The 26,164-nt window shown below is 42.2% G+C and overlaps 1 protein-coding gene across 4 annotated transcripts in view; it reads left to right on the top strand.

The window, feature by feature from the left end:
- The window catches only part of mtmr6 (myotubularin related protein 6), a 70,061-nt gene extending 62,091 nt beyond the window's left edge, over nucleotides 1-7,970 (top strand). For all 4 annotated transcript variants that reach the window (XM_070892247.1, XM_070892245.1, XM_070892248.1 and 1 more), the window contains one exon: nucleotides 475-7,970. In XM_070892247.1, the coding sequence (XP_070748348.1) occupies nucleotides 475-738 (264 nt within the window). In that variant the 3' untranslated portion in view covers nucleotides 739-7,970. The remainder of the gene's footprint in view (nucleotides 1-474) is intronic.
- The last annotated feature ends 18,194 nt before the right edge of the window (nucleotides 7,971-26,164 follow it).

The raw sequence follows: 26,164 nt of genomic DNA, 5'->3' as shown, positions 1-26,164 counted from the left end.
GCAGCCACGGTACGCCGGTGGTTGATGGAGTGAATGTTTAAGGTGGGGATGTGGTGCCAATTAAGCGGGTTGCTATGTCCTGGATGGTGTCGAGCTTCTTGAGAGTTGCACTCATCCAGGCAATTAAAGAGTATTGCATCACACTCCTGACTTAGAACATAAAAACATAAGAATTAGGAACAGGAGTAGGCCATTTGGCCCCTTGAGCCTGCTCCACCATTCAGTAAGATCATGGTCTGAGACCTGAAATGTTAACTCTGTTTATCTCACCGTGGATGCTGCCTGACCTGCTGAGTGTTTCCAGCATTTTCTGTTTGTGTTTTGGATTCCAGCATCCATAGTATTTTGCTATGGTACATGTTAATTAACTTGTATCTTAAAAGTTCTGAACTTTAACCTTGGTGTTTTGATTAAACCAAAGACTTTCTACTTAGTTTAGGATTTCTTGTAGTTAATTTTGTCTTTCTGTTACAGAAAATAATAAAATTGGGACAAAAACCACGTACCGTCTACAATAAGGAATCTTTTCATCCAGTTAGCCGATTATCACAGATGCTTAAGGCATCTGAAAATGTGTGTAAAGAAGAGCAGCAAACAACTATGGAAAATAACCCAAATAGAACAGTGGAAGGTGGTAACATTCCTGGTGATGGATGCAAAGAACTCAAATCTGCTTTCTCTAAAGCTGAGCCTACTTTGGTTAATTTGGAACTTGGAATGGCAAAGATGACCTGCTAATCAGAGTGGAACAAAGTCTTCACAGTGCAGAGTGCCTTCTACACCTGGAGAAGTGTTTGTGGGAATCACAGTAATATAGACAAAAGATGCATGGCTTATAGCTAGCCATTCCTATTGATGGTTAATGGCATGGTTATGCACTTCACTGTTTGATTTTGTTCTCATTACTGAAGCAATTTTTCTTAATTCATGTAGTTGTCAGATATATAAAAGCTGAATATAGTAATTCAAAAAATTCAATCTACAAATATCTAATAATCTTGATCTAAACCAGATTTGCACTATGCAAAATTTGTTTATATTATAGTATTTTTCCCACTTAATTAGGTGATGCACAATAATCCAGACATATGGACCTGAGAATACAGTTGTTAAACAGGGATCCTTTAATTCAGCCGATTTTAGTGTGAACATTCAGCTGTGTGTTGTAATTGCGTTTTGTAGATGAAACGTCCACAACAGGTGTTGGCAGAGGATGCATTTGATGGTGTCGGTCCTTTTGAAATTAGAGATACTCATGAAACAATGACATTGCTGTAACTTTCTTAATGGGAAAATATCCACTGCAGCACACAGTAGAATTTTGTCACCATATTTTATGCTGTTAATGCAGTAAATTCAGCAGAAAAATCCTGCTAAGGAGCAGCTACCTCAAGTTCTACTGTTCAATTTCCGAAGTATGTAGTCTGCTGCTGGACTACCATCATGTTCGTGCCCGTGTAATAGATGTAGCGGGCACAGCACTATAGTCCTGCAAAACAATGCTGATCGTATTTCCCATTGAAACTGGCCACTTAATAAAAACCGACTGAATTTCTCTTTCCGTCCCCGTCCCCCCCCCCCCCCCCCAATCCCAAAAATATAATTGCTTGTTGACTTGTCTGGAATGCAGGTTTTAAAAAGGGAAGTTACCTACGCACGCTGGGCTGATTTCCCTAATATTTGAAGCTATGCTATACATATGTAGAAACATTTAATATGATGCATCGAGAGGAAACTGGGCAGTGTACCCTTGCTGGTGTATTTAGGCAACATTGTTTAATGCAGATCACTGGCATTGGAGCCTTAGTATAGCAAGGATACTCATAAGTGTAAGATCAGTTGTTACTGGCATACTCATGTTCACTTTATAGCCCACAGTTCCTAAAATTGAGTCATTTCAGTTCAATTGTTAACAACTGTAATTTAATAAAAAATGTCTGCATAGAGAATTTAGGCAAAAAAAATACTTTTTAAAAGTGTATTTTATGTTTGTCAAGTTGCACCCATAGCAGCTGTGGAGCTGAACTGATCTTGTGTTTCTGGCATGAACTGAAGTAACAGATCTTGAGCAACTGTAATAGGATTCTTATCACTGTTTTAAAAATCTAAATTTTTTAAATGTTATTTTCACCCCAGTTTTCCCCTCACATGCATGTTCATGGGCAGATAGGAAAAGTGAGACAACACATTCCCAATGTTCCTCTGACTGTCTTCTTGGAGATAGGAGAGTTGATTCCCTCCCTCTTTCCTTGCTTAAAAAATAAGCTGGGAGGAGGAAAAGTCTTTCCACTGTGCACCTCTGGGATGAGTGAAATGGCTAACTCCACCAAGTGTGGAATTGTGTGGAATGAGTTTCTCTCTGTATACAGTGTAATAAAGCAAGCAATATACAGATATACTGCACTACCTGGTCACTTAAATATAAAGGAATTCTTGATGCCTTTCTCCAGGAAATGGTGGTAAACTCAAATTGGTCTGAGCTTGGGTTCTCATGGTGTAATAATAGACTAGTCTATAGATGTAGTGGTAACAGAAATATCACCCTCTCCTTTTGTTCTCTATTTCTGTTCTATGGATTGAGTGTACTTAATATATTTCTGAAAGTGAACTGTAGTGACTAACTTGGTTGATTTGTGGGTGAATAAAATAGTTCAGGGTTTGTTTGGTTACTCTTCCCTGCCTCCAAACCAACCTGAGGCTGGTATGCATTATTAAAAAATGATTTGTATATGTTAGTGCTCTAGTCTAGGACAGATTGCAAGAAACCTGTACCCTAGTGCTCTGCCTGTAACTTGCAAATAAGCTGTGGTGGATGGAGTAACTTTTGTTCTCAAGAATTAATCTATTTTGATATGTGGTGAGCTCAAACATATTCTCTCTCAGCTAGAAATCTACTGAATTTTGGGGAATAGACCTATAACTCCATACATTATAAATGAATATTGAAATACTTGACTCATTTTCTAATGCTTCACATTTGAAATGTATGATACATTTGCCAGCATGGTTTTGTTTTCTAGAGGTCCAGTGCTTTCTTTTACAGCTATTGCAAAGAATGTAAAAGAGGGAAAAAAATTACTTCCAGTATGAAATGTATAGATAATTTCTAGAAATCACTCTCATAATGGAAGCTCTTCATGTTTCTCGGGTTTGTGCCTGTTCCTTGCACTATTGATATTGAGCTTGATGTGTTTAAGGTTAGACATACCTTGCAAATAATTCTACTGAGAGTAACAGATTCAGAATGATCAAAAAGCTCTTAAAATAGCTTTATTGTATGTAATCACTGTGCAAATACTAAATCTATTGACCACTAACTTTGCTTAAGGCTGTTTAAAAGCCACTTTTTTTAACCTCTTGATTGAAAACTCCTGAAGTAGTTCTTCAGTAGTGTTTCAGAATAGTGCAAATAGCTGTGCAAAGTAAAGCAAGGCTATAGAGGCTTTGTGTTCCAAATAGATATGGCAGTATGGCCCCAATTTTTCCCAAGCAAGAATAATGGCGTGCACTGACCTGAATGCATGTTTCTTAGTGGGCCACCTGCGCTGGGAAAAAAATCCCAAGTTTCCAGCAAACAACATCATCTTGTCGCGCCGGTGCTACCTGAGTCGATCTCCGAGGGGTGGGGGGACAGCGGTGCTTAGAGTGTGTGCCTAAAATGCACAGCGCATGCGCTCAACAAAAAAAGGTTGACCAACTCATCGCGTATGGGCAACGTGCATGTGCAGAAGGAAAATAAAATAAGAAAAATCACTGCGCATGCGCAAAAAAAAATCTGCAGCGAAGGAGGAGCATTCTTTCATCTGTTTTATTTTTCAAGTTCCATAAAGTTGATTTATTTTTAAACGTCCATAAAGTTGATGTAAAATAGCCAGGGAGTCCCTTCGGTCGGGGATAGTAGCATGCCAGCGTGGATTTCTTTAACTGCAGGTAAGGCTTTCTCCTACGTTGTTTCTAGTGTCTGGGCGCGGATTTTTTAAAAAACCGTTAAATGAGGAAAGTTGGCCTTATGGCAAGAAAAAGCGCATAAGCTACTTTTCAACGTACACCAGCGTCAGAATATATTGCACCAACATTCTGGCGCTGGTAGTTGACGCCGGCGCCCCGACATTGTGGAATCTTTAAACTAACCTTCAGCTCCAGAAAAATTGCTGGGTGCAGAAAAAAACGGTGCCCAGTGCTGGGCAAAATTGGGGCCTATATACGGTAGTTCTACGTGATGTAAGGAATTCGAAATAGGCGTAGAAAGTTCTGTTGTGGTGCATGTTTTCTGTTAATGAGGTATTTGCTCTTTTATTGTAGTGAAAGTTTTTATATATCAGTTAAAAATTGAGTGTTTAAGAATATTTGCAATTCGTGGTACCGGAAACACATACTAGAAAACTTTACTAACAGTGACACATTAGGGCAGATTTTACAAATGCACGTTCTGTGTATGGATCTTGCCTACTGGGAGCACATATCAGCAGATCACAGAGGGAACTGTATAATTTTCTGTCCATTTTAAATTTTGGAGGTTGTGCCTGTAATTTTCTGATGTGCATTCCAGCAGGCAAGGCTTCATGGCAGAAGCAAACATTTGGAAAATTGCCCTCATTGAGTGCCTTCTGAAGCATAAAAGTCCACTCTCCTGACCATCTCTCTAACAAAATACCAGTAAAGTGCCATTAATGGGTATCATCCTATAGATTTACTTTTAAATATTCTAGGTCTTGCAAGGCTCAGGACTTTTGAGCAGTGATTATTGCTACTTTCTGAAGCTACACAGAATACTTAAAACTGATAAACATTAAGATACATGTGTGTACAGCACTTACTTTAGCATTCTTTTTAAATGCAAGTTCTTTCTATCTATCTTTCATTACACAATACAAGCAGACTTTCAGACAAGTAAATAGTGGGACTCAAAATACAAAGCTACATACACTTAAACTAGAGTGCTCTATGTATCTCTGCAATATCAGTGGTCACTCGAGGAAAGTCACATGTTTTAAAAGTTAATAGGAGTGAAAATATTTATCTTTAAACTGGTACTACTGTAGGTATAGAAATATGAGGAGGTAGAAATGAGAGAAGACATTCAGCTCATCTAAATCACCCCAGCCCCCACAGATACACTTTGTCTGAAGAGGGGAAATGTCATGTTAGTTCAAATGGTTCCAAGTGGCATAGATGGAGACCAGTAAGTGGAAGTTTGATTGACAGCGTAATGGTGTATTACATGGGGGGAAATTATTTAGAAAAAGCAGTGGACAAATACAAAGTTTACATTGTGAATAGGAAACTAGCTTGATAAAGGTTAAACATTTTCTTTTAAAAGTGATGATTCATGGACTGATTCAATTATCTGTCCAACATTCAACCATATTAATTAATGTATAATTTCTAAACTCATTCTGTTTTACCAAATTGTAATGCAGCAGGTGGCAAAGGAAGAACATTTAGAAAAATGTGCTTTTTCACAAGATGAATTACTTTAACTACAGCTTTGAAACATTTTGCATAGAAGTCATCTTTGGCTGTTGAGATATTGGAAGCATTCCAACTTGCCAGTGTTGCAGATGGAATGGATTCACATCATTAGGCACTACATCAACTTGCATACAAGCTGTTTTTTTAAATTAAACCGTAACAGTTTATATTCAGTATTGCCCACAAAGGGGTATACTTTCCTCCATTTGCTATTTCTGGTGAAAGAAATCACTGAATCTAAAGCAGGTTTCGTGCTATCTTTTTGATAACATTAGTAAAGAGAGGAAACTATATATAATGGATATATATTGATATCAATAATTTTCCATTCGACTTATTGGTGACATTACTCAAAAATTGTTGCATACTCACGTGCACGATAACATTATTTATTGTTACCCTTCGTAATTTTGTGCAAGACAAATGTGGGTCATTAGCTATTTGTTTTGTACTTGAGAGGTATTTGAATGAACTTGTATTTGGAAATATAAATTATGTACTGTTTTGTTAGTATAAACTTGCTATTTTTTTAAGTTCAAGTCATGGAAACAGGGTAGGCCTCATAGGCTACCCTGCAGAATTTACTTTGTGATATTTGCCAGGTTGTCCTTTTTATCAGGGTCAGTAAATTAGGAGTGTGTCTGTTGCCTTTGAAATCTGTTGATATCATCCACTTACATAAGCAGTGTTGGTATTGTATTTCAAAATAAACTCGACATGATTATAGACCAAGTATATACTGTATACAGAAACAAATTATGAATTATACTGGCTGATTTATACTGTCCAATTTGTACACTTTCGTCCCGTCCCGTCCCCACCCGAACATTAGTTCAGTGTGCTTATGTATGCAGTTAACAGAATTTTATATATTTGGATGAAACTGAGTTGTTGAAAATGCAGTTAAGTTTTTTTACTTTTCAAAAAGTCACAAATTATAGTTGCTTAATATAATTAACATTTTTGTATGCAATTTTTGTGTTGAATTAGGTACATACGGATTTGCACACACACGCACCCCTCCACTGGTGTGATCTTTCACTTTGCCATTCCATCTATCTTTGTGGCCTCTGAGTGTGATCTCTGAGACTGGAATAGATTTGTACTGGGGATTGCTTCAAACTTTTTATTCCATTATGATCTTTAACAGCCTTTAGTGTGTACAGATGTTTTATTCTGGGCAGAATTTGAATCTTAACTCCTATGGGTGAAAGATCTGTGTTTTGATATGGTGTGCTATATGACCCCTCCAAATGTATTTATATCAATAAAGAAAAGTTGATTCAGGGCACCATTTAGTACTGCCTAGCAGAAGTTGATAGTTGTATTACATTAGCTGTGTTCCATAATCAGACATCTGGTTACACTGATGGCATAACTTTTTAGCTGTTGGGAATCTTTGAATTAAAAAAAATGGTTGCTCAAAGACAAAAATGTTTGGGGTTTTAGATTTTAAAGCTACTGGTGCAAATCAGTTAATGGCTACAATAAATTAGTAATAATCCAGAGCATTGATCCATTGGTTAGTTCATAAATTATAAATTTATATAAAAGTTTAGTACTTATTTATTAGCAATATCTCCTGTTTTTTGTCTGTGTTTGGATACTTGATGGAAATTCCAAGAACTTTTAAGGGACCATGCAGTGGAAAATACTACAGAAAATGTAAGCAGCAAATAAATATACCACCGGAGACATGATTAAGTGATATCATCTCAGATTCTGCTTCAAGTTCAGTGCCTAGTTTTGATATGCAGCAAGGATTTTTGTGTCGGTAAAAGATGGACTAGGTTGATTAGTGGAGCCGACTCGTGCTAAATAACAGAATGGAGATATTCAGGAAAAAATGTGAGATCTATAAATTAGGCATAGAGTAAGATTTTTTTTTAAAGTTTCTTATTGTGTCTGTAAAGAATAATCCTACCTCTTGTATTTAGATGTTATTTATCTGTGTTTTGCTCTATGGACCCAGTAAATAAAATGGCCCCAATTTGCAGAACTGGAGCAACGTAATGCAATTATGTGCATTTGTAATGCTGTACAGAGTTTTGCTTATTGCCCTGATGTACGATTACACATGCTGCAAAACATTCTGTGAACTACTTGGCCGGGAGTGGGTGGGGGAGGAGAAAAGTCCCGTGATTCTGGCTGAAACAATCATTTAGCAACTCTTGTAAGAATGGTTGGAGCAACAGACTTTTGGTAAGATTTTTTTTCAAAAGAACCCGTGCACTAAACATTTCAACATTCAGCTTTGATGTTTTACTATCAGCCCCCCTGGGATTAATCCTGAAGTGTAGTGCTGCTGAGAGTTCTCTCTGTAATCATGGGTAGGGCAGAATCTGTTGTAATTAGTGCATTGACGTATTTAATGTGAGGTGGTTTGAATTTTCAATGCGGCTAAAGAATGTCTAGGAAGATACATTTTACAGACGATTTGGACACAATGTTGCCTTATTGTAAATCTAAAAATGGAATAAAAATATACTTGGAATGTTCTTTGGTGTAAATATGTTCTGTAAAATAAAGCATCTATCAGTTGCCCGACCTTGCTGTATCCCCAGATTTGTATATTCTAAGACTGAAAAGGATTAACTTGTAGAATCATACAGCACAGAAGGAAGCCATTCGACTCATCGTGCCTGTGCCAGCTCTTTGTAAGAGCTGTCCAGTTTAGTCCCATGCCCCAGATCTTTCCAAAATAACTGCAAATTAGTCCCCTTCAAGTATTTATCCAATTCCCTTTTGATAGTTCCTATGGGATCTTGTTCCACCAGCCTTTCAGGTTGTGCATTCCAGATCTTAACAACCCTCTGGGGGAAAAAATTCTTTTCATTTCCCCTCTGGCTCTTTTTCAAATTATTTGAAATCTATGATCTCTGGTTACCGACCCACTTGCCAGAGGAAACTGTTTCTTCCTACTTGTCTGTCAAAACCCCAGTAATTTTGAATACCTCTATTAGTTCTCCCCTTAACCTTCTCTGCTCCAAGGACAACAATCCCAGCTTCTCCAATTATGTGGAAAGATTGAAGTCCCTCACCCTGGTATCATCCTGGTAAACCTCCATTGTACCCTTTCCTAGGCTTGATACCATTACTAAAATGTGGTGCCCAGAAATATACATAATAGTGCAGCTGAGGTCAAACCAGTGATTTGTAAAGGTTTAGGATGACTTCCTTTTTAGAATCATAAAATGGTTACAACATAGAAGGCCATTCAGCCCATCGAGCTCATGCCGGCTCTCCAAGAGCACTTCGACTAGTCCCAATACCCTGCCCCTTTTCCCATAGCCCTACAATTGTTTTTCCTTCGGGTACTTATCATAGAATAATCATTGGAGAAAAATTTTGACACAGAAGGAGGCCATTCGTACCCGTACCGGTCGAAAAAGATCTATCCAGCTTAATCCCACCTTACAGTACTAGGTCCATAGCCCTGTGTAGGTCACAGCTCTAAGTGCACATCCAAGTACTTTTTAAATGTGGTGAGGGTTTCTGCCTCTACCATCCTTTCAGGCAGTGAATTCCAAACTCTCTCCACCCTCTGGGTGAAAATGTTTTTCCTCATCTCCCCTCTAATCCTTCTACCAACTACTTTAAATCTATGCCACCTGGTTATTGACCCCTCTGCTAAGGGAAATAGGTCATTCCTATCAACTCTCTCTAGGCCCATCATAAATTTTATATACCTCATTAAATCTCCCCTCTCCCTCCTCTGTTCCAAAGAAAGCAACCCTAGCCTTTCCAATCTTTCCTCAGCTAAAATTTTCCAGTCCTGGCAACATCCTCGTAAATCTCTATACCCTCACTAGTGCAATCACATCTTTCCTGTAATATGGTGACCAGAATTGCATGCAATACTCTAGCTGTGGCCTAAATAGTGTTGTATACAGTTCTAGCATAACTTCCTTGCTCTTATATTCTATGCCTCAGCTAATACGGGAAAGCATTCCGTATACTTTTTTAACTATCTTATCGACCTTGTCCTACTTTTAAAGGTCAGTGGACATACACTCCAAGGTCCCTCTACTCCTGCACACCTCTCGGTATCCTCCCATTTATTTTGTATTCCCTTGCCTTGTTGCACCTCCCCAAATGCATTACCTCATTTCTCCATATTAAATTCCATTTTCCACTTTTCTGCCTACTGACCAGTCCATCGATATCTTCCTGCAGTCTAAAGCTTTCCTCCTCACTGTCAACCACGTGGCCAATTTTTGTATCATCTGCAAACTTCTTTATCATACCTCCTATATTAATATATATTACAAAAAGCAAGGGACCGCGTACTGAGCCCTGTGGAACCCCACTGGAAACAGCCTTCCAGTTGCAAAAACACCCATCAATCATCACCCTTTGCTTCCTGCCACTAAGCCAATTTTGGATCCAATTTGCCACTCTCTTGGATGCCATGGGCTTTTACTTTTTTGATCAGCCCCTCATGTGGGACCTTATCAAAAGCCTTGCTGAAATCCATATAGACTACATCAAACGCACTGCCCTCATTAACCTTGCTACTGTTCAGTATAGAAGAACTCCACAAGACTGAGTACTGTGAGCTAAAACTGATGTGACCTTAGTCTCTTTAATACAACTCCAGAATGCCTAAGCAGCATGGCAGACAACCTTTTATACTCCCTTGCATGAGGTGTGCAGATGACCCTTGGGGCCTCCAAGTTTTACACAGTTACAATGTTTACACAACAGTTACCACCTCAAAAAATTAAATCAAGTTGGCCGGACACGACCTTCCCTTAACAAATCCATGCTGACTATCCTTGATTAATCTGTGACTTTCTAAATGAAGGTTTATACTGTCCCTCAGAGTTGATTCCAATAATTTGCCCACCATCAAGGTTAAGTTAACTGGCCTGTAATTACTCGGTTTATCCCTTCCTCCCTAATAGTACAATGTTAGCAGTTCTCCAATCCTCTGCCACCACTCCTGTAGCCAGGGAGAATTGCTTCTTTTAATAGCCTAGGATATATTTTATCCGGTCCTGGTGATTTATCTACTTTCAAAGATACTAAACCCCTTAATATTTCCTCGCTGTTTATCCCATCCAATATTTCACACACTTCCTCCTTAACTTCAACTTTGGCATCTCCCCATCTTTTGTGAAGACAGCTGCAAAGTATTCAAGTACTTTGCCCACATCCTCCGCCTCCACACACAGGTTAACATTTTGGTCTCTAATAGGCCCTACACTTTCCTTTGTTATACTCTTGCTCTTTGTGTACATAAAATATCTTATAGTTTTCTTTGATTCTACTTGCCAGTATTTTTTCATGCCCTCTCTTTGCTTTCCTAATTTCCTTTTTGCTTTCACCCCTACACTTTGTATACTCTTCTAGGTTTTCTGCAGTATTGAGCTCCTGATGTCTGATATAAGCTTCCCTTTTTTGCCTTATCTTACCCTGTATGCACCTTGTCATTGCAGGGGGCTCTAAATTTGGCAGTTCTACCTATTTTCTTTGTGGGAACATGTTTACCCTGAGTCCCTTGTATCTCCCTCTTGAATGCCTCCCACTGCTCTGACAGTGATTTGCTTCAAGTAGCTGTTTCCAGCCACTTTTGCTAAATCACTTCGCAACCTAATAAAAATTGGCCTACCCCAATTTGGAGCCTTTACGTGTGTTTTATATGTCCTTATCCATAACTATGCTAAAAATAACTGAATTATGATCACTACCACAAAAATGCTCTCCCACTGATACTCCTTCTACTTGCCCAGCTTCATTCCTTAAAACTAAATCCAGAACTGCTCCCCGCTCATGTTGGGCTTGCTCTGTACTAGCTAAAAAAAAGTTCTCAATGCAATTTAGGAATTCTGCGCCCTCTATCTTTTACACTGGTTGTATCCCAGTTAATATTAGGGTAAATTGAAATCACCCACTATTACTGCCCTATTGCTTTTGCACATGTCAGAAATATGCCTACAAATGTTCTCTTCTTTCTCCCTCTGACTGGGGGGATCTATAGTACACTCCCAGCAGTGTGATTGCCCCTTTATACCCATATAGCCTCATTTGATGAGCCTTCTAACGTATCCCTTTTCACAGCTGTAATTGTTTCTTTAACCAATATTGCCAACCCCCTCTCTCTCATCTTAAAACCCTATAACCAGGAACATTGAGCTGCCAGTCCTGCCCCTCTTTTTAAGCCATATTTCAGTAATCGCTATCATACTTCCACGTGTCTATCTGTGTCCTCAGCTCATCTGCCTTATTCACTATACTCCTTGCATTTAAGTATATACCATTAAGCACGGCCAATTCTTTTTTTTTGTCTATTTTCTAACTTTTCTTTGCTCTGCTTTCCAAACTTCTACTCTTCTACCTTCTATCTCTAGCTCTGCTTTTTTTCCCTTCTGAATCTATCCAATTCCGTTTTGAAATTCACAATCGAGTCTGCCTCCACCACCCTTTCAGGCAGTGCATTCCAGATCATAACCACTCACTACATAAAAAGGTTTTTGCTCATATTGCCTTTGGTTCTTCTGCCAATTGCCTTAAATCTGTGTCCTCAGGTTCTTGACCCTTCTGTTAACGGGAACAGTTTCCCAAAATCTACTGGGTCTAGACGCATCATGGTTTTTGTATACCTATCAAATCTCCTCTCAACCTTCTCTGCTCCAAGGAAGAACAACCCCAGCTTCGCTAGTCTATCCATGTAACTGAAGTCCCTCATCTCTGGAACCATTCTCTGAACTCTCTTCTGCACCCTCTCTAAAGCCTTCACATCTTTCCTAAAGTGTGGTGTCCAGCATTGGACACAATACTCCAGTTGAGGCCGAACCTGTTATGTATGAATAGGGAGTCTGACCAGAAAGTAAAGTGTAACCTTAGTCTTTTATTACAGGTCTTCAAAGTGCCTCTCCAGCCTGTGAGGCCTCAAGTACAGGTGCTCCCAAGGGATTGTGGGATCCCTTGGGACTCCAGGGGATGAACCCTCTGGTGGTTACACAAAGGTATTTACAGGTTTACATATATAACAACACTTCTCCGCTAACCCCCCCCCAATGTCAATAGTGTAACTATTTACAAGGTGAGTCGATCTGGGGCCTTTCTTTCCCTGGTTGATAGTTTCTGTGCAAATGCTGGTTTTGGTGAGTCGTTTGTTGGGCCCTCACTGGGCTGCTGTGCAGCTGACCTTGCTGGGCTGCCTGGTGTGGTGAGTCCTGCTGCGGGTGATGGGTTCTGCTTCGTGGTCAACCGCTGTGTCGGTTGCCACTGGTGTGTGTGTTGGGGGGTCAAAAAAGGTAGGGTCTAATGTGGGTTGCTCTCGATAGTCCGTGAATCTGAGTTTGGTTTGGTCCAAGTATTTCCTGTAAGTGAGTCCAGTTGAAAGTTTGACCCGAAACACCCTACTCCACTCATTGGCCACAACAGTGCCGGGAAGCCACTTGAGACCCTGTCCATAGTTCAACACACATACAGTATCATTGATTTCAATTTCGTGTGACACATTTGCGCTATCATATGTACTTTGTTGAAGCTGTCTGCTCTCTACCTATTCGTGTAGATCAGGGTGGACGAACGAGAGCCTTGTCTTAAGTACCCTTTTCATGAGCAGTTCAGCGGGTGGAATCCCAGTGAGCGAGTGGGTCTTATGCGGTAACTCAGCAGAACTCGGGAGAGGCGAGTCTGCAGTGAGCCTTCAGTTACCCTCTTCAAGCTCTGTTTGATTGTTTGCACTGCTCTCTCTGCCTGACCGTTGGATGCTGGTTTGAACGGGGCAGATGTAACATGTTTGATCCCATTGCGGGTCATGAACTCTTTGAACTCGGCACTGGTGAAACACGGCCCGTTGTTGCTCACCAGGACATCAGGCAGGCCGTGCATAGCAAACATGGCCCGCAGGCTTTCAGTGGTGGCAGCGGACGTGCTTGCCGACATTAACTCACATTCAATCCATTTGGAGTATGCATCTACAACCCCTAGAAACATTTTACCCAAGAACGGGCCTGCATAGTCGACATGGACCTTGGACCACGGTTTGGAGGACCAAGACCATAAACTTAGCGGCGCCTGCGTGGGTGCATTGCTTAACTGTGAACATGTGTTGCATTTGTGCACGCAGAACTCAAAGTCTGCATCGATACCAGGCCACCACACGTGGGATCTGGCTATCGCTTTCATCATTACAATGCCTGGGTGGGTACTGTGGAGATCACTAATGAAAGTGTCCCTGCCCTTTTTTTGGTACCACTACCCGATTACCTCACAGAAGGCAGTCTGCCTGTATCGACATTTCATCTTTGCGCCGCTGGTATGGCTTTATCTCTTCCTGCATTTCTAATGGAACATTGGACCAGCTCCCGTGAAGCACAGGTTTTTTTTTTTTACTAAGGACAGTAAGGGGTCCTGGCTCGTCCAGGTTCTAATCTGTCGGGCGGTAACAGGTGATTGCTCACTCTCGAATGCTTCCATTACCATGACTCAATCTGCAGGCTGTGCCATTTCCACCCCTGTGGTGGGCAATGGCAGCCTACTGAGAGCATCGGCACAGTTTTCTGTGCCTGGCCTGTGGCGGATGGCGTAGTTGTATGCGGACAACGTGAGCGCCCATCTCTGGATGCGGGCCGATGCATTCATATTTATCCCCTTGCTTTCAGAAAAGAGAGAGATCAGTGGCTTAAGGTCAGTTTCCAATTCAAATTTGATATTGATGCATTTTCTTTACCCCATAAACACACGCTAACAGTTTTTTTTCGATCATGCTGTAGGCCCTCTCAGCTTTAGACAGACTTCTAGATGCATAAGCAACCGGTTGCAATTTCCCAGATTCATTAACTTGTTGCAATACACACCCGACACTGGTACTAGCATGTGATGCGTCGTCATACAAACACTTACATGGATCATACAACACAAACAATTTGTTAGAGCATACAGTTTTCTAGCATTTACAAAGGAAGTTTTTTGGCTTTTACCCTATACCCATTCGTTTCCTTTACACAGTAAGGCGTGCAGTGGTTCTAACAGTGTGCTGAGACCTGGTAAGAGGTTACCAAAGTAGTTCAGGGGTCCTAGAAACGACCGCAGCTCCATCACGTTCTGTGGCCTCGGTGCGTTCTCGATTGCCTCAGTCTTCAAATCGGTGGGCCTGATGCCGCCTGCCGTGATTCTTCTCCCCAGGAACTCCACTTCAGGCACCAGGAAATCGCACTTCGAGCGTTTTAACCTGAGCCCCACGCGGTTGAGCCGGCTAAGAACCTCCTCCAGGTTCTGCAGATGCTCATCTGTGTTCCGACCTGTAACCAAGATGTCGTCCTGGAAGACAACGGTGCGCGGGACTGACTTCAATAAGCTTTCCATGTTTCTCTGGGATTCGATTAGCCACGTTGATATTCCAAACGGGCACCTGTTGTAAATGAAGCGACCTTTGTGCGTGTTGATGCAAGTGAGGCTCTTCAATGATTCCTCCAGCTCCTGCGTCATGTAGGCCGAGGCCAAGTCCAGCTTCATGAACATCTTTCCTCCCGCCAGTGTCGCAAAAAGGACGTCTGCCTTTGGTAGCGGGTATTGATCCTGCAGGGAGAAACGATTGATAGTTACTTTGTAATCACCACAGATTCTAATGGTGCTGTCTCCCTTGAAGACTGGAACAATCCGACTGGCCCAGTCATTGAATTCGATCGGCGAAATGATGCCCTCTTGTTGCAGCCGTTCCAGCTCGATCTCCACCCCCTCTCTCATGTATGGTACTGCTCTCGCCTTGTGATGGATGGGTCGCTCCCCCAGAATCAAATGGATCTGCACTTTTGCTCCTTAGAACTTCCCGATGCCTGGTTCGAACAGCGAGGGGAACTTGTTTAAGACCTGGGCACACGAAGTGTTGTCGACGGACGAGAGTGCTCAGACGTCGTCCCAGTTCCAGCATATCTTTCCCAGCCAGCTCCTGCCGAGCAGCGTGGGACCATCGCCCGGTACCACTGAGTGGTAACTTGTGCACCGCTCCATCGTAGGATACCTTTACAGTGGCACTGCTGATTACGGGAATCAGTTCCTTTTGTGTACATTCTCAGTTTAGTGCAAATGGGAATCAGGCCTTGCTGCACCACAATTTATCGCAAGTCTTTTTGCTCATAATGGACTGGCTCGTGCCCGTGTCCAGCTCCATTGACACCGGGAGTTCATTTACTTCAACCTTCAGCATTATCGGGGGACACTTTGTGGTGCACCCCATATACCTCTGCCTCCTCGGTCTGTGAGGCTTTGGTTCATTGTGATCCACCGTGGATCTGTCCTCCTCTGCAACATGGTGGTTTGCAGGGTTTGCAACTTGCCTGCACATACGTTGGAGATGTTCCATTGTTCCACAGCCCTTGCAAACTTAACCTTTGAAGCAGCATGAATGGAAATGATGGTCACCCCCGCAGCGCCAACAAGGTGTTAATGGCCTAACATTCATCACCCTTGATGTTGAACTCTGACATCTGCGGACGTGCAGCTGCAGGCATGTGAGGCCTGCCCTGTATGTTGCGATTCGAAAACATTACTTTGTTCACAGTACTTGTAGTAGCACTTGTGTGCTGAGTGATTTGCTTGGTATTGTCACTGGTGGCAATGAACACCTGGGCTATCGCTATGGTTTACTCAAGGTTGGGGTCTCTACAGTCAAAAGTTTGCCAAGTATGGTTTCGTGGCCAATGCCAAGAACGAAAAAGTCTCTGAGCATGTGCTCTAAATGTCCTTCAAATTCGCATTGTCCTGCAAGGCGTCTTAGCTTGGCAACATAGCTCACCACTTCCTGACCTTCAGACCTTTTGCACATGTAGAATCGGTACCTCGCCATCAGAGCGCTTTCCTTTGGGTTCAGATGCTCCCGGACCTGTGTGCACAAATCATCATACAATTTCTCTCTGGGTTTCGCTGGAGCAAGCAGATTTTTCATGAGGCCATACATTGATGCCCTGCAAATGGTGAGGAGAATCGCCCTTCATTTGGCAGCATTCGCTTCTCCTTCCAGCTCGATGGCCACGAAGTATTGGTCGAGTTACTCCACAAAGGTTTACAATTATCGCCCTCCGAAAATTTCTCCAGGATGCCCACTATTCTCTGCATTGTTGGGTTCGTCATTTGTATCCCGTCGCCAGTTGTTATGTATGAATAAGGAGCCTGACCAGATATTGAGAGCTCAAAGTAAAGCGTGGCCGTAGTCTTTTATTACAGGTCTCCAGAGTGCCTCTCCAGCCTGTGAGGCCTCCTTAAGTACAGGTGCTCCCAAGGGATTGTGGGATCCCTTGGGACTCCAGGGGATGAGCCCTCTGGTGGTTACATAAGGTATTTACAGGTTTATATATATATAACAGAACCAGTGTTGGGTTCATCATAACTTCCTTGCTTTTGTGCTCTGTCTCTTTATAAAGCCCAGGATCCTATATGCTATTTTAACCGCTTTCTCAACCTGCACTGCCACCTTCAGTGATTTGTGCACATACACCACCAGGTCTCTCTTCATGCACCACCTTGAGGATTGTACCCTTTTGTTGTATTGCCTCTCCTTGTTCTTCCTACCAAAGTGTATCATGTTGCACTTTTCTGCATTAAATTTCATCTGCCACGTGTCTGCCCATTTTACCAGCCTTTCTATGTCGGGAGAGTGGAGAGCACCAGTTCAAACAGTCACAGGATGGGAGAGTGGAGAGCACCAGTTCAAACTGTCACAGGACGGGCGAGTGGAGAGCACCAGTTCAAACTGTCACATGTCAGAGAATGGAAAGCACCAGTTCCAACTCGCAGGAGAGAGAGTGGAGAGCACCAGTTCCAACTCGCAGGAGAGAGAGTGGAGAGCACCAGTTCCAGTTGTCACAGGACGGGAGAGTGGAGAGCACCAGTTCCAGTTGTCATAGGACGGGAGAGTGGAGAGCACCAGTTCAAACTGACACAGGAGCATCCAGTTGTGCCCCGGTAACTGCCCCCAAAGGAAGTGGAGTGTGGGAAATTGCACTCTGCTTCCATTGAGGGGGGGTAAGGCCAATTCTGTGGCAGCAGCAGGACTTCCACGCTGGGGGCTAAAATTCCCTGCCCCAGAAGGTTACCGCTCCCAAGATGGGAGCCTGTGCGGGGAGGCAGAGGGAAGATGAGGGGAGGCAGGGGATGGAGGGGAGAGTGGTGGAGGTGAGGGGCGGAGAAACCCAGGGCGGAGGACAGGAGGGGCCACATTGCAGCAGAGGTCTGGGGGGGCGAAGTGTGTTGGAGGGGCGGGGAGTGTTCAGAGTGGGGTGGGCAGGTTGACTGCGCAGATGGCGGTTGGTGGATGTGGTGTGGTTGGCGTCGCGGGGGCGTGGCTCCAGGGTGGCCGGGGCTGGGGGCTCGACATCCGGGGGTGTTTGGCATTTGGGAAGGATTCTGACGGGACGGGACGGGTTGGGTTGGGTGCGGGGGGAGTGTTCCAGGTGTTGGGTGGGTCCGGAGCTGGGGGGGGACACGCTCTTGGGATGGAGGGTGGGCTGTTTGGGGCTGGGATTGGGAGAGACTTCTTCACTCGGGGAGTTGTTGGCCTGTGGGGTTCCCTGCCACAGAGAGTTGTTGATGCCAGTTCATTGGATGTGTTCGGGAGGGAGTTGGATGTGGTCCTTGCGGTTGGGGGGGTGTGGAGGGTGGGGGGAGGTGCTGGGGTGGGTGATCAGCCATGATATTGAATGGCGGTGCAGGCTCGAAGGGCCGAATGGCCTACTCCTGCACCTATTTTCTATGTTTCTATATCTTGAAGTCTATCAATATCCCCCTCACTGTTCACTTTACTTCCAAGTTTTGTGTCATCTGCAAATTTTGAAATTGTGCCCTGCTCACCCAAATCCAAGTCATTAATATATAGCAAAAAAGCAGTGGTCCTAGTACCGACCCATGGGAAACACCACTGTGTATCTTCCTCCAGTCCGAAAAACAGCGCTACTCTCGGTTTCCTGTCACTTAGCCAATTCCGTATCTATGCTGCCACTGTCCCTTTAATTCCATGGGCTTCAACTTTACTGGCAAACCTATTCTGTGGCACTTTATCAAACACCTTTTGGAAGTCTATGTGCACCACATCAACCGTATTGTCCTCATTTAAAAAAAAAAAAACTCGATCAAGTTAGTTAAACATGATTCGTGTTTAACAAATCCGTGCTGGCTATCCTTTGTTAATCCACATTTGTTCAAGTACCTGTTAACTTTGTCCCTGATTATCATTTATAAAAGCTTCCCCACTACCGAGGTTAAACTGACTGGCCTGTAGATGCTGGGTTTATCCTTGCACCCTTTTTTTGAACAAGGGTGTAACATTTTCCATTTTCCAGTCCTCTGGCATCACTTCTGTATTTAAGGAGGATTGGAAGATTATGGCCAATGCCTCAGTGATTTCCACTTTAACTTCTCTCAGCATCCTAGGATGCATCCCATCTGGACCTGGTGACTTATCTACTTTTAGTACAGCCAGCCTTTCTAGTACCTCCTCCTTATCAATTTTTATCCCATCCAGTATCTCCACTACCTCCTCTTTCTCTCTGACTTTGGCAGCATCTTCCTTGGTGAAGACAGGTACAAAGTATTAATTTAGTATCTCAGCCATACCCTCTGCCTCCATGTGTAGATCTCCTTTTTGATCCCTAATCAACCCCACCTCTCCTCTTAATACCCATTTACTATTTATATGCCTATAAAAAACTTTTGAATTCCCTTTTTTTGTTAGTTGCCAATTCATTCTCATGATCTCTTTTTGTTCCTCCTTTTTTTTTCTTTTTCACTTCCCCCCCCCTGAACTTTCTATATTCAGCCTGGTTCTCACTTATATTCTCAACCTGATATCTGTCATACGTGCTCTTTTTTTTTGCTTCATCTTGCTCTGTCTCTTTCGGCATCCAGAGAGCTCTGACTTTGGTTGGGAAAGTACCTCAACTGTACCCGAACCATCTCTTTAAAGGCAGCTCATTGTTCGCCTACAGTTTTGCTTGCCAATCTTTGATTCCAATTTACCTGGGCCAGATCCATTCTCAGCCCACTGAAATTGACCTTCCTCCAATTAAGTATTTTTACTGTAGATTGCTCTCTGTCCTTTTCCAAACCTTATCCTTGTCCTAATCTAAACCTTATGATACTATGATCGCTGCTCCCTCAATGTTCCCCAACTGATACTTGCTCCACCTCATTCTCCAGAACCAGATCCAGCAATGTCTCCTTCCTCGTGGGCTGGAAACATACTGATGAACAAGAAAGTTCTCCTGAACACACTTCAGAAATTCTTCCCCCTCTCTGCCCTTTACACTATTACTATCGCAGTCTGTATTAGGATAGTTGAAGTCCCCCATTATCACTACTCTATAGTTCTTGTATCTCTCTGTAATTTCCCTTCAAATTTGCTCCTCTATATCCTTCCCATTAGTTGGCGGCCTGTAGAATACACCTAGTAGTGTAATGGCACCTCTATTATTTCTTAAATCTAACCAGATAGATTCTGTCCTTGATCCCTTCATGATATCCTTTCTCTCTCCAGCACTGTAACATTCTCCTTAACCAATACTGCCACCACATCTCCTTTCCTTCCTTCCCTATCATTCCTGAACACCTTGTATCCAGGAATATTTAGTACCCAATTCTGTTTTTTTTGAGCCAGATTATATTCCCATGTGGCTATTTGTGCCTGCAGCTCAACATCCTTCTTTACCGCGCTTTGTGCATTTACACACATGCACTGTAAACCCCTCTCAGACCTTCTTGTATTCTCTCTTAGTCTGACCCCACCTAATATCTTACTATCTCTCTCTCAATCATTTGTGAACTTTGTTTCTCCCTTCTAATGGTACATCCTGGTTCCCATCCCCTTGCCAAATTAGTTTCAACCCTCCCATCCCACTCCTGCGAGAATACTGGTCCTGGCTCTGTTGAGGTGCAATCTGTCTGGCCTGTACAAGTCCCACCAGTCCTAATGTCCCAGGAATCTAAAGCGCTCTCTCCTGCACCTTCTCTCCAGCCACACACTCATTTGCTCTATTCTCCTATTTTTATACTCACTACCTCGTGGCACCAGGAGTAATCGAAAGAGGTCCAGTTTTTAAATTTCTTTCCTAGCTCCCTAAAATCTGCCTGCAGATCACATATTCGCGGCATAACTAACACCGAATATTTCCACTTCCGTAACATTGCCTGTCTCTGCCCTTACCTCAGCTCATCTGCTGTGACCCTCATCCATGCCTTTGTTACTTCTAGACTTAACTATTCCAATGCTCTCCTGGCTTGCCTCCCACATTCTACGCTACGTAAACTTGAGGTCATCCAAAACTCGACTGCCCGTGTCCTAAATCGCACCAAGTCCTATTCGCCCATCACCCCTGTGCTCGCTGACCTACATTGGCTCCGGTTTAAGCAATGCCTTGATTTCAAAAATCTCATCCTTTGTTTTCAAATCCCTTTATGGCCTTGCCCCTCCCTATCTCTAATCTCCTCCAGCCCAACAACCTCCCGAGATATCTGCGATCCTCAAATTCTGCCCTCCTGAGCATCCCTAATTATAATCGCTCAACCATTGATGGTCGTGCTTTCAGCTGTCTCGGCTCTAAAGCTCTGGAACACCCTCCCTAAATCTCTCTGCTTGGCACCTCTCTTTCCTGCTTTAAAACACCGCTTGAAACCTACCTCTTTGAAGATTTTGGTCATCTGCCCTAATTTCTTTTTATGTGGCTCGGTGCCAAATTTTTGTCTTGTTACACTTCTGTGAAGTGCTTTGGGACATTTTACTGCGTTGTAGGTGCTATTTAAATACAAGTTGTTGCAGGACCTCATCCCTCTTTGTACCTATGTCATTGATACCAATATGAACCACGACATCTGGCTGTTCACCCTCCCCCCATCAGAATGTTCTGCAGCCGCTCAGTGACATCCTTGGCCCTGGCACCAAGGAGGCAACATAACATCCTGGGGTCACGTTAGATTTGGCTAAGGATGGGAATGGCCATTGACGGCACCTGCAGTACGTGCAGCGCAGCCTCAAGCACTGAGTGCAGGGCTGATCAATCATGGGATTGAAAATAATTTAAGGGAGGGAAGGAGCCTGTGAAACCGGCAGCGCTGCACGGGACATTGTGCAGCGCTCTGCCGCAACTGACCCTCTTGCTTCCTTTAGTTCTGTAAGGGAAGTGGTAGCACTCCACTTTCCTTCTTGGAGTGCTAACCCAGAAGTTCGCATCCGAATCAACTGTGTAGCGCCCGCTGATACTTTTGCGCTCCTGCAAAAGTTAGTGCCATAAACGGGGCGCTACGTAATTTCTAGCCCCAAAGTCGGGTTTACCTTTTATCTCCAGCTGTTTCTCCCTCTTTTTTTTTAGTCGTTTTAATTCGAACGATTATTTATAGTTATATTAATTAGTTTATCTAGTTAAGATAGAGAGGGAAAAAAAGGCTAATGCACACCCACCAATCATCTACCTGCTGTCCTGTGACATCACTCTTGTTTTTTGCTGTTCTTTTGGAATTTGCTGGATATATACTGCCGACTCCTCTGGTGCTGCTGATTCCTACCAGGTCCATGCTGTCCTTGGGTTTCACTCTGTTTAATTACAGCCAACTCTTTCCAGGTCTGCACTATCCTTGGGTCTCGCTCTCTTTATTCTCTGCCTCCAGTGCTGCCGACTCCTTCCAGGTCTTTGTTTTTGTATTCAATGTTCCTATTTACAAAGCCAAGTGTCCCATACATTTTTTAAACTGCCTTATCAACTCGCCTTGCCACTTCAAAGTTTTGTGAATATGCAACGCCAGGTCCCTCTGTTCTTGCACCTTCCTCAAAATAGTACCATTTAGATCATACAGCCTCTGTATGTTGTTCCTCCCAAAGTGCATAATTTCACACTTGTCTGCATTAAATTGCATTTGTCATGTGTCTGCCCATTTCACCAATATGTCTATCTCCTCCTGAAGTCTGCTGCTATTGCCAAGTTTTGTATCATCCACAATCTTCGAATTTGTACTCCCCATACCCAAGTCCTAGTCATTTATATATAACAAGATAAACAATGGTCCTAATACCAACCTCTGGCAGACCCCACTGTATCCTTCTATCCAGTTGGAAAAATATCTGTTCACCAGTACTCTGCCTCCTTTCCCTTACCCAATTACGTACCCAAGTTACCATCATCCTTTTAATCCCATGTGCTTCTATTTTCCGAATAAGTCTGTTACGTGGTATTTTAAAAGTCCATATATACATCTACTGCACTACCTTCATCAACCCTCTCTGTTACTTCATCAAAGAACCAAGGTTTATTATAAATTTGACTACAGTTTTAAAGACAGTTTGTGAAGAATCAAACTATTTAGAGTGAGTTGTCAAAATCCATAGATCATGTACTTTCTCCCACTTTCCTAGGGAAAGAAACATATCTATTATCACAAGGTTTTACATTGTTTTTAATGATTGGACGGTGAACAGAAATTCATTATAATGAAATTGCTCATCATGGGCGATGTGGGCAAATCAGGAAAGGATCAATTCTTACTCCTCACTATCATACACATTTTTGTATTACTTAAATGGCTTGTTCATACATTTGAATTGCAGGGTACATAGAGAGAGGGAGAATCAAGCAGACTTAAGTTGCAATGGACAGATGCAGAGGATAGATATTGCTCCAAAATTTGCTGTCAAAATAACAACAAAGCTAATAGTGCTCACTGTTATTGTGCAAATACTACAGCAACTTCAAGCAAGGGCAGATGCTCAATTAATCATGGAAATCAAAGTTGCTGTCGGAGATGCTCCACTCCCAATATTAGCTTCATGAAAATGGCATCTCGCTGTCTGGCTCCCCATTCAAATGCATTGAGCGGCGTGAAGTTTCTGTACATGCACTATAGATAGGAAGTAAACCTGCCATCAAAAATTAAGTCAAGTCATTTCAAGTCCATGTACCCTTTTAATGATGTAAGTATTAATTACTGCCACTCAACCTCACTGGCACTGAAAATTAGCTATTAGATGTGTGGAATTTCATTCCTTCAGATTTTAATTGTTGTTGGAGCTTTTTTATATTAAATTTACATATTAATTTTTTTTCTCTTTCTCTCAATCCATTCTTTCTTCCCCTCTCTTTCTCTTTCTATGTCTGATTTGATAGTGAATTTACCATTCTAAATAATACTTCCTTCTCAGTCTTTATGCTGTTAATTTCAGAATCCTTCAGTCTGATTGGTTGAGGAGATGCACAGTTGCTTTCTCTGTTCATTCAGATCCCAGATGCCCTGTAGAGGCCATCACACCGTTGCCATCTCCCACTTCCAGCAACTTATCGGGTCAAAAAATTTGTCGACATTAAACGGGCAAGGACAAATCTAACTAACAGCAGCCTCTGTTCATTGGCTTGCCACAACAATTTTTGGGGCATTGTGTTGCATGTTTGAATGTTGTATATACATTTAATTTGACTCGCAGTATGATGGGGTTCAGTGCAAGGCACTGCTTTTGTGACCTTAATGTTGTGTGGCTGCTGGACCATGTGCAAATCGGTTGTTAGTGTAGAGAAAATCTGACATACAATTGAATAGGTTGTTGTTTTTTAATGCGGAGATCCTTCTATACACAAGACCGTGCTGTCTTGTATAGCTTCTGGTACATTAATTGAGAATGTTCTTTATAGAAACCTTCAACAGTGCTATTTATTTATTTATATATATATTTTTTTAAAGAATTGAAGATAAATTTACAAGCTAAATCAGACCCTCCCCCTCAGCTTTGTAGTTGTGTTCAAGCTTATCTCTTGTGATCTTTGCTATTTTCTAGTTATTGGTGTGTATGGGAGCAGCTGATGCTAATTGGGACAGACTATTATCTTCTAACATGTACAGTGCCACGCTATCCACTGTTAGCAGATTACATATATTCTTAATCTGTTTCTCTGCCAGTTATGCTCTTGGTTTGTTCAAAAGAGGGTAAAAGCTAAACATTTATCAGCAATTTTTAAGGAGTTTCTGATCATCTCAAACAACAGTATTGAAATTTTTAAGTTGAGTTTTATAAATGCATCATTAGGATACTTACTACAAGATACTAGGATACTGATGCAGTTAAAGGAATATTCCCATCCAGGACATGTAGGTGCTGCAGGCCTAGGGTTTAATGCTTATTGACTCTTGGAATATTAAGGTTTCTATCAAAGAAGTTCAATTCAATATGCAGCCGTAATTAGCAAATGCTTTGTGCACAAGTTCTCTGAGAGGAACACGAGGAATGAAAGGCAAAGAGCTATTGAAGTGCATTATGTACATGTGCTGGGGTGTGAACTGTAATAGAAAATGAATTGTTAATGCCCGATTTAGCTTTCCTACAGCTAGAAGAACAGCATTCGATAGGTGGATTTGTGATGATTGTGGTAAATTGGTCTGTTCTGACATTAGCTGCACTTGATAACATTTTTGTGCAGATTATAATTCTGCACAAACAAGATTGAGACTATTATTTACATGATAGAGTATAATCAATAGTCACAATTATACTGATCAGTTTAGTGGTAAGTTAAAAGCAAAAGTCATAATTTGTGTGAATGTACATATATATATATGTTTAATCTAGGATTGTGATTGTCATTTCAAGAAGCTATTCATTGGGTATATATTATGGTGCAGTAATGATTAGAAACATGAGAACAGTTATGTCTAGTGCTGGATGTAGGCTTAGAAGAAAGAGGCAGAATATGGCAGGCCTTATAAAGGCCCACAAATTAAATGCTTGTGAAATTCCTTTGAAGCAGAACAGTCACTAATTACAGGGTACTTTATTATTCATTTTGATTATTTAAAAATGTTAGCATAGTACTCTGAAAAATCCACCTAATACTAACCAAAAGCTGACAGGAAATTTGAAGAGCTGCATTGTCTATCTCCCACCTTAACATTTTTAGAGATGTTTTTTGTTTCTTAGACTCTGGTTCCCCAACTAATAACACTGGGAATGTACTTTTAATGTGTGTGTTCTGTACTGAGTGTCTGCCATCTTGGAATTTGGAACAACTTGGAATTTTTTTGACTGAGGTGACCAAAGTAATTCAGGGTAATTGGGATCCCACAGACATTGGGGCATTCACTTGTTTCTGAGCACAGGACAAGTCTTTCACTTGCTATTGTAAACCGTACTCTTAAAAGCCTTTCTGGAAGCTATGATAGTCTCTGCAGGTGGTAGACCTTCTGCCCTCAAAGTCCCACTTAATAGTCAGCCTGGCATTTGGAGACTGATTAGATAAAGAAACACCAGCTGATGCCCCCTTCTCAAACAATGTGATAGCAAGTCATCCCGGTCTAACAAGAGAATGGGAAGGACCCTCATTCAAGTAAAAATTCAGTTCTCCCTCCCCCCACCCACCTTTTTCCTGATATTGGTGCTGATAGAATACATCTCCATGGTATAGCAGTTTACTAGTCCAGCTGTTTCTGTTATATTTTGAGGTAATGTAACAGAATCCTGGAGGTCCTGTCAGATTTCTAGATTAGAGGATTACATAGGATATACGGCACAGAAACAGGTCATTCGGCCCAACCAGTCCATGCTGGCATTCATGCTCCACTCGAGCCTCCTCCTGTCTTTCCTCATCTAAATCTATCAGCATGACCCTCTAATTCCATTCTCCCTCATATGCTTGTCTAGCCTCCCCTTAAATGCATTTATACAATTCGCTTCCTGTGGTAGCGAGTCCCACATTCTCACCACTCTTTGGGTAAAGAA

Source organism: Pristiophorus japonicus, chromosome 10 (assembly GCF_044704955.1).
Source record: "Pristiophorus japonicus isolate sPriJap1 chromosome 10, sPriJap1.hap1, whole genome shotgun sequence".
NCBI classification, from domain to species: domain Eukaryota; kingdom Metazoa; phylum Chordata; class Chondrichthyes; family Pristiophoridae; genus Pristiophorus; species Pristiophorus japonicus.
Note: the sequence above shows the minus strand (reverse complement) of the source record. Positions and strands in the feature narration are given on the sequence as shown.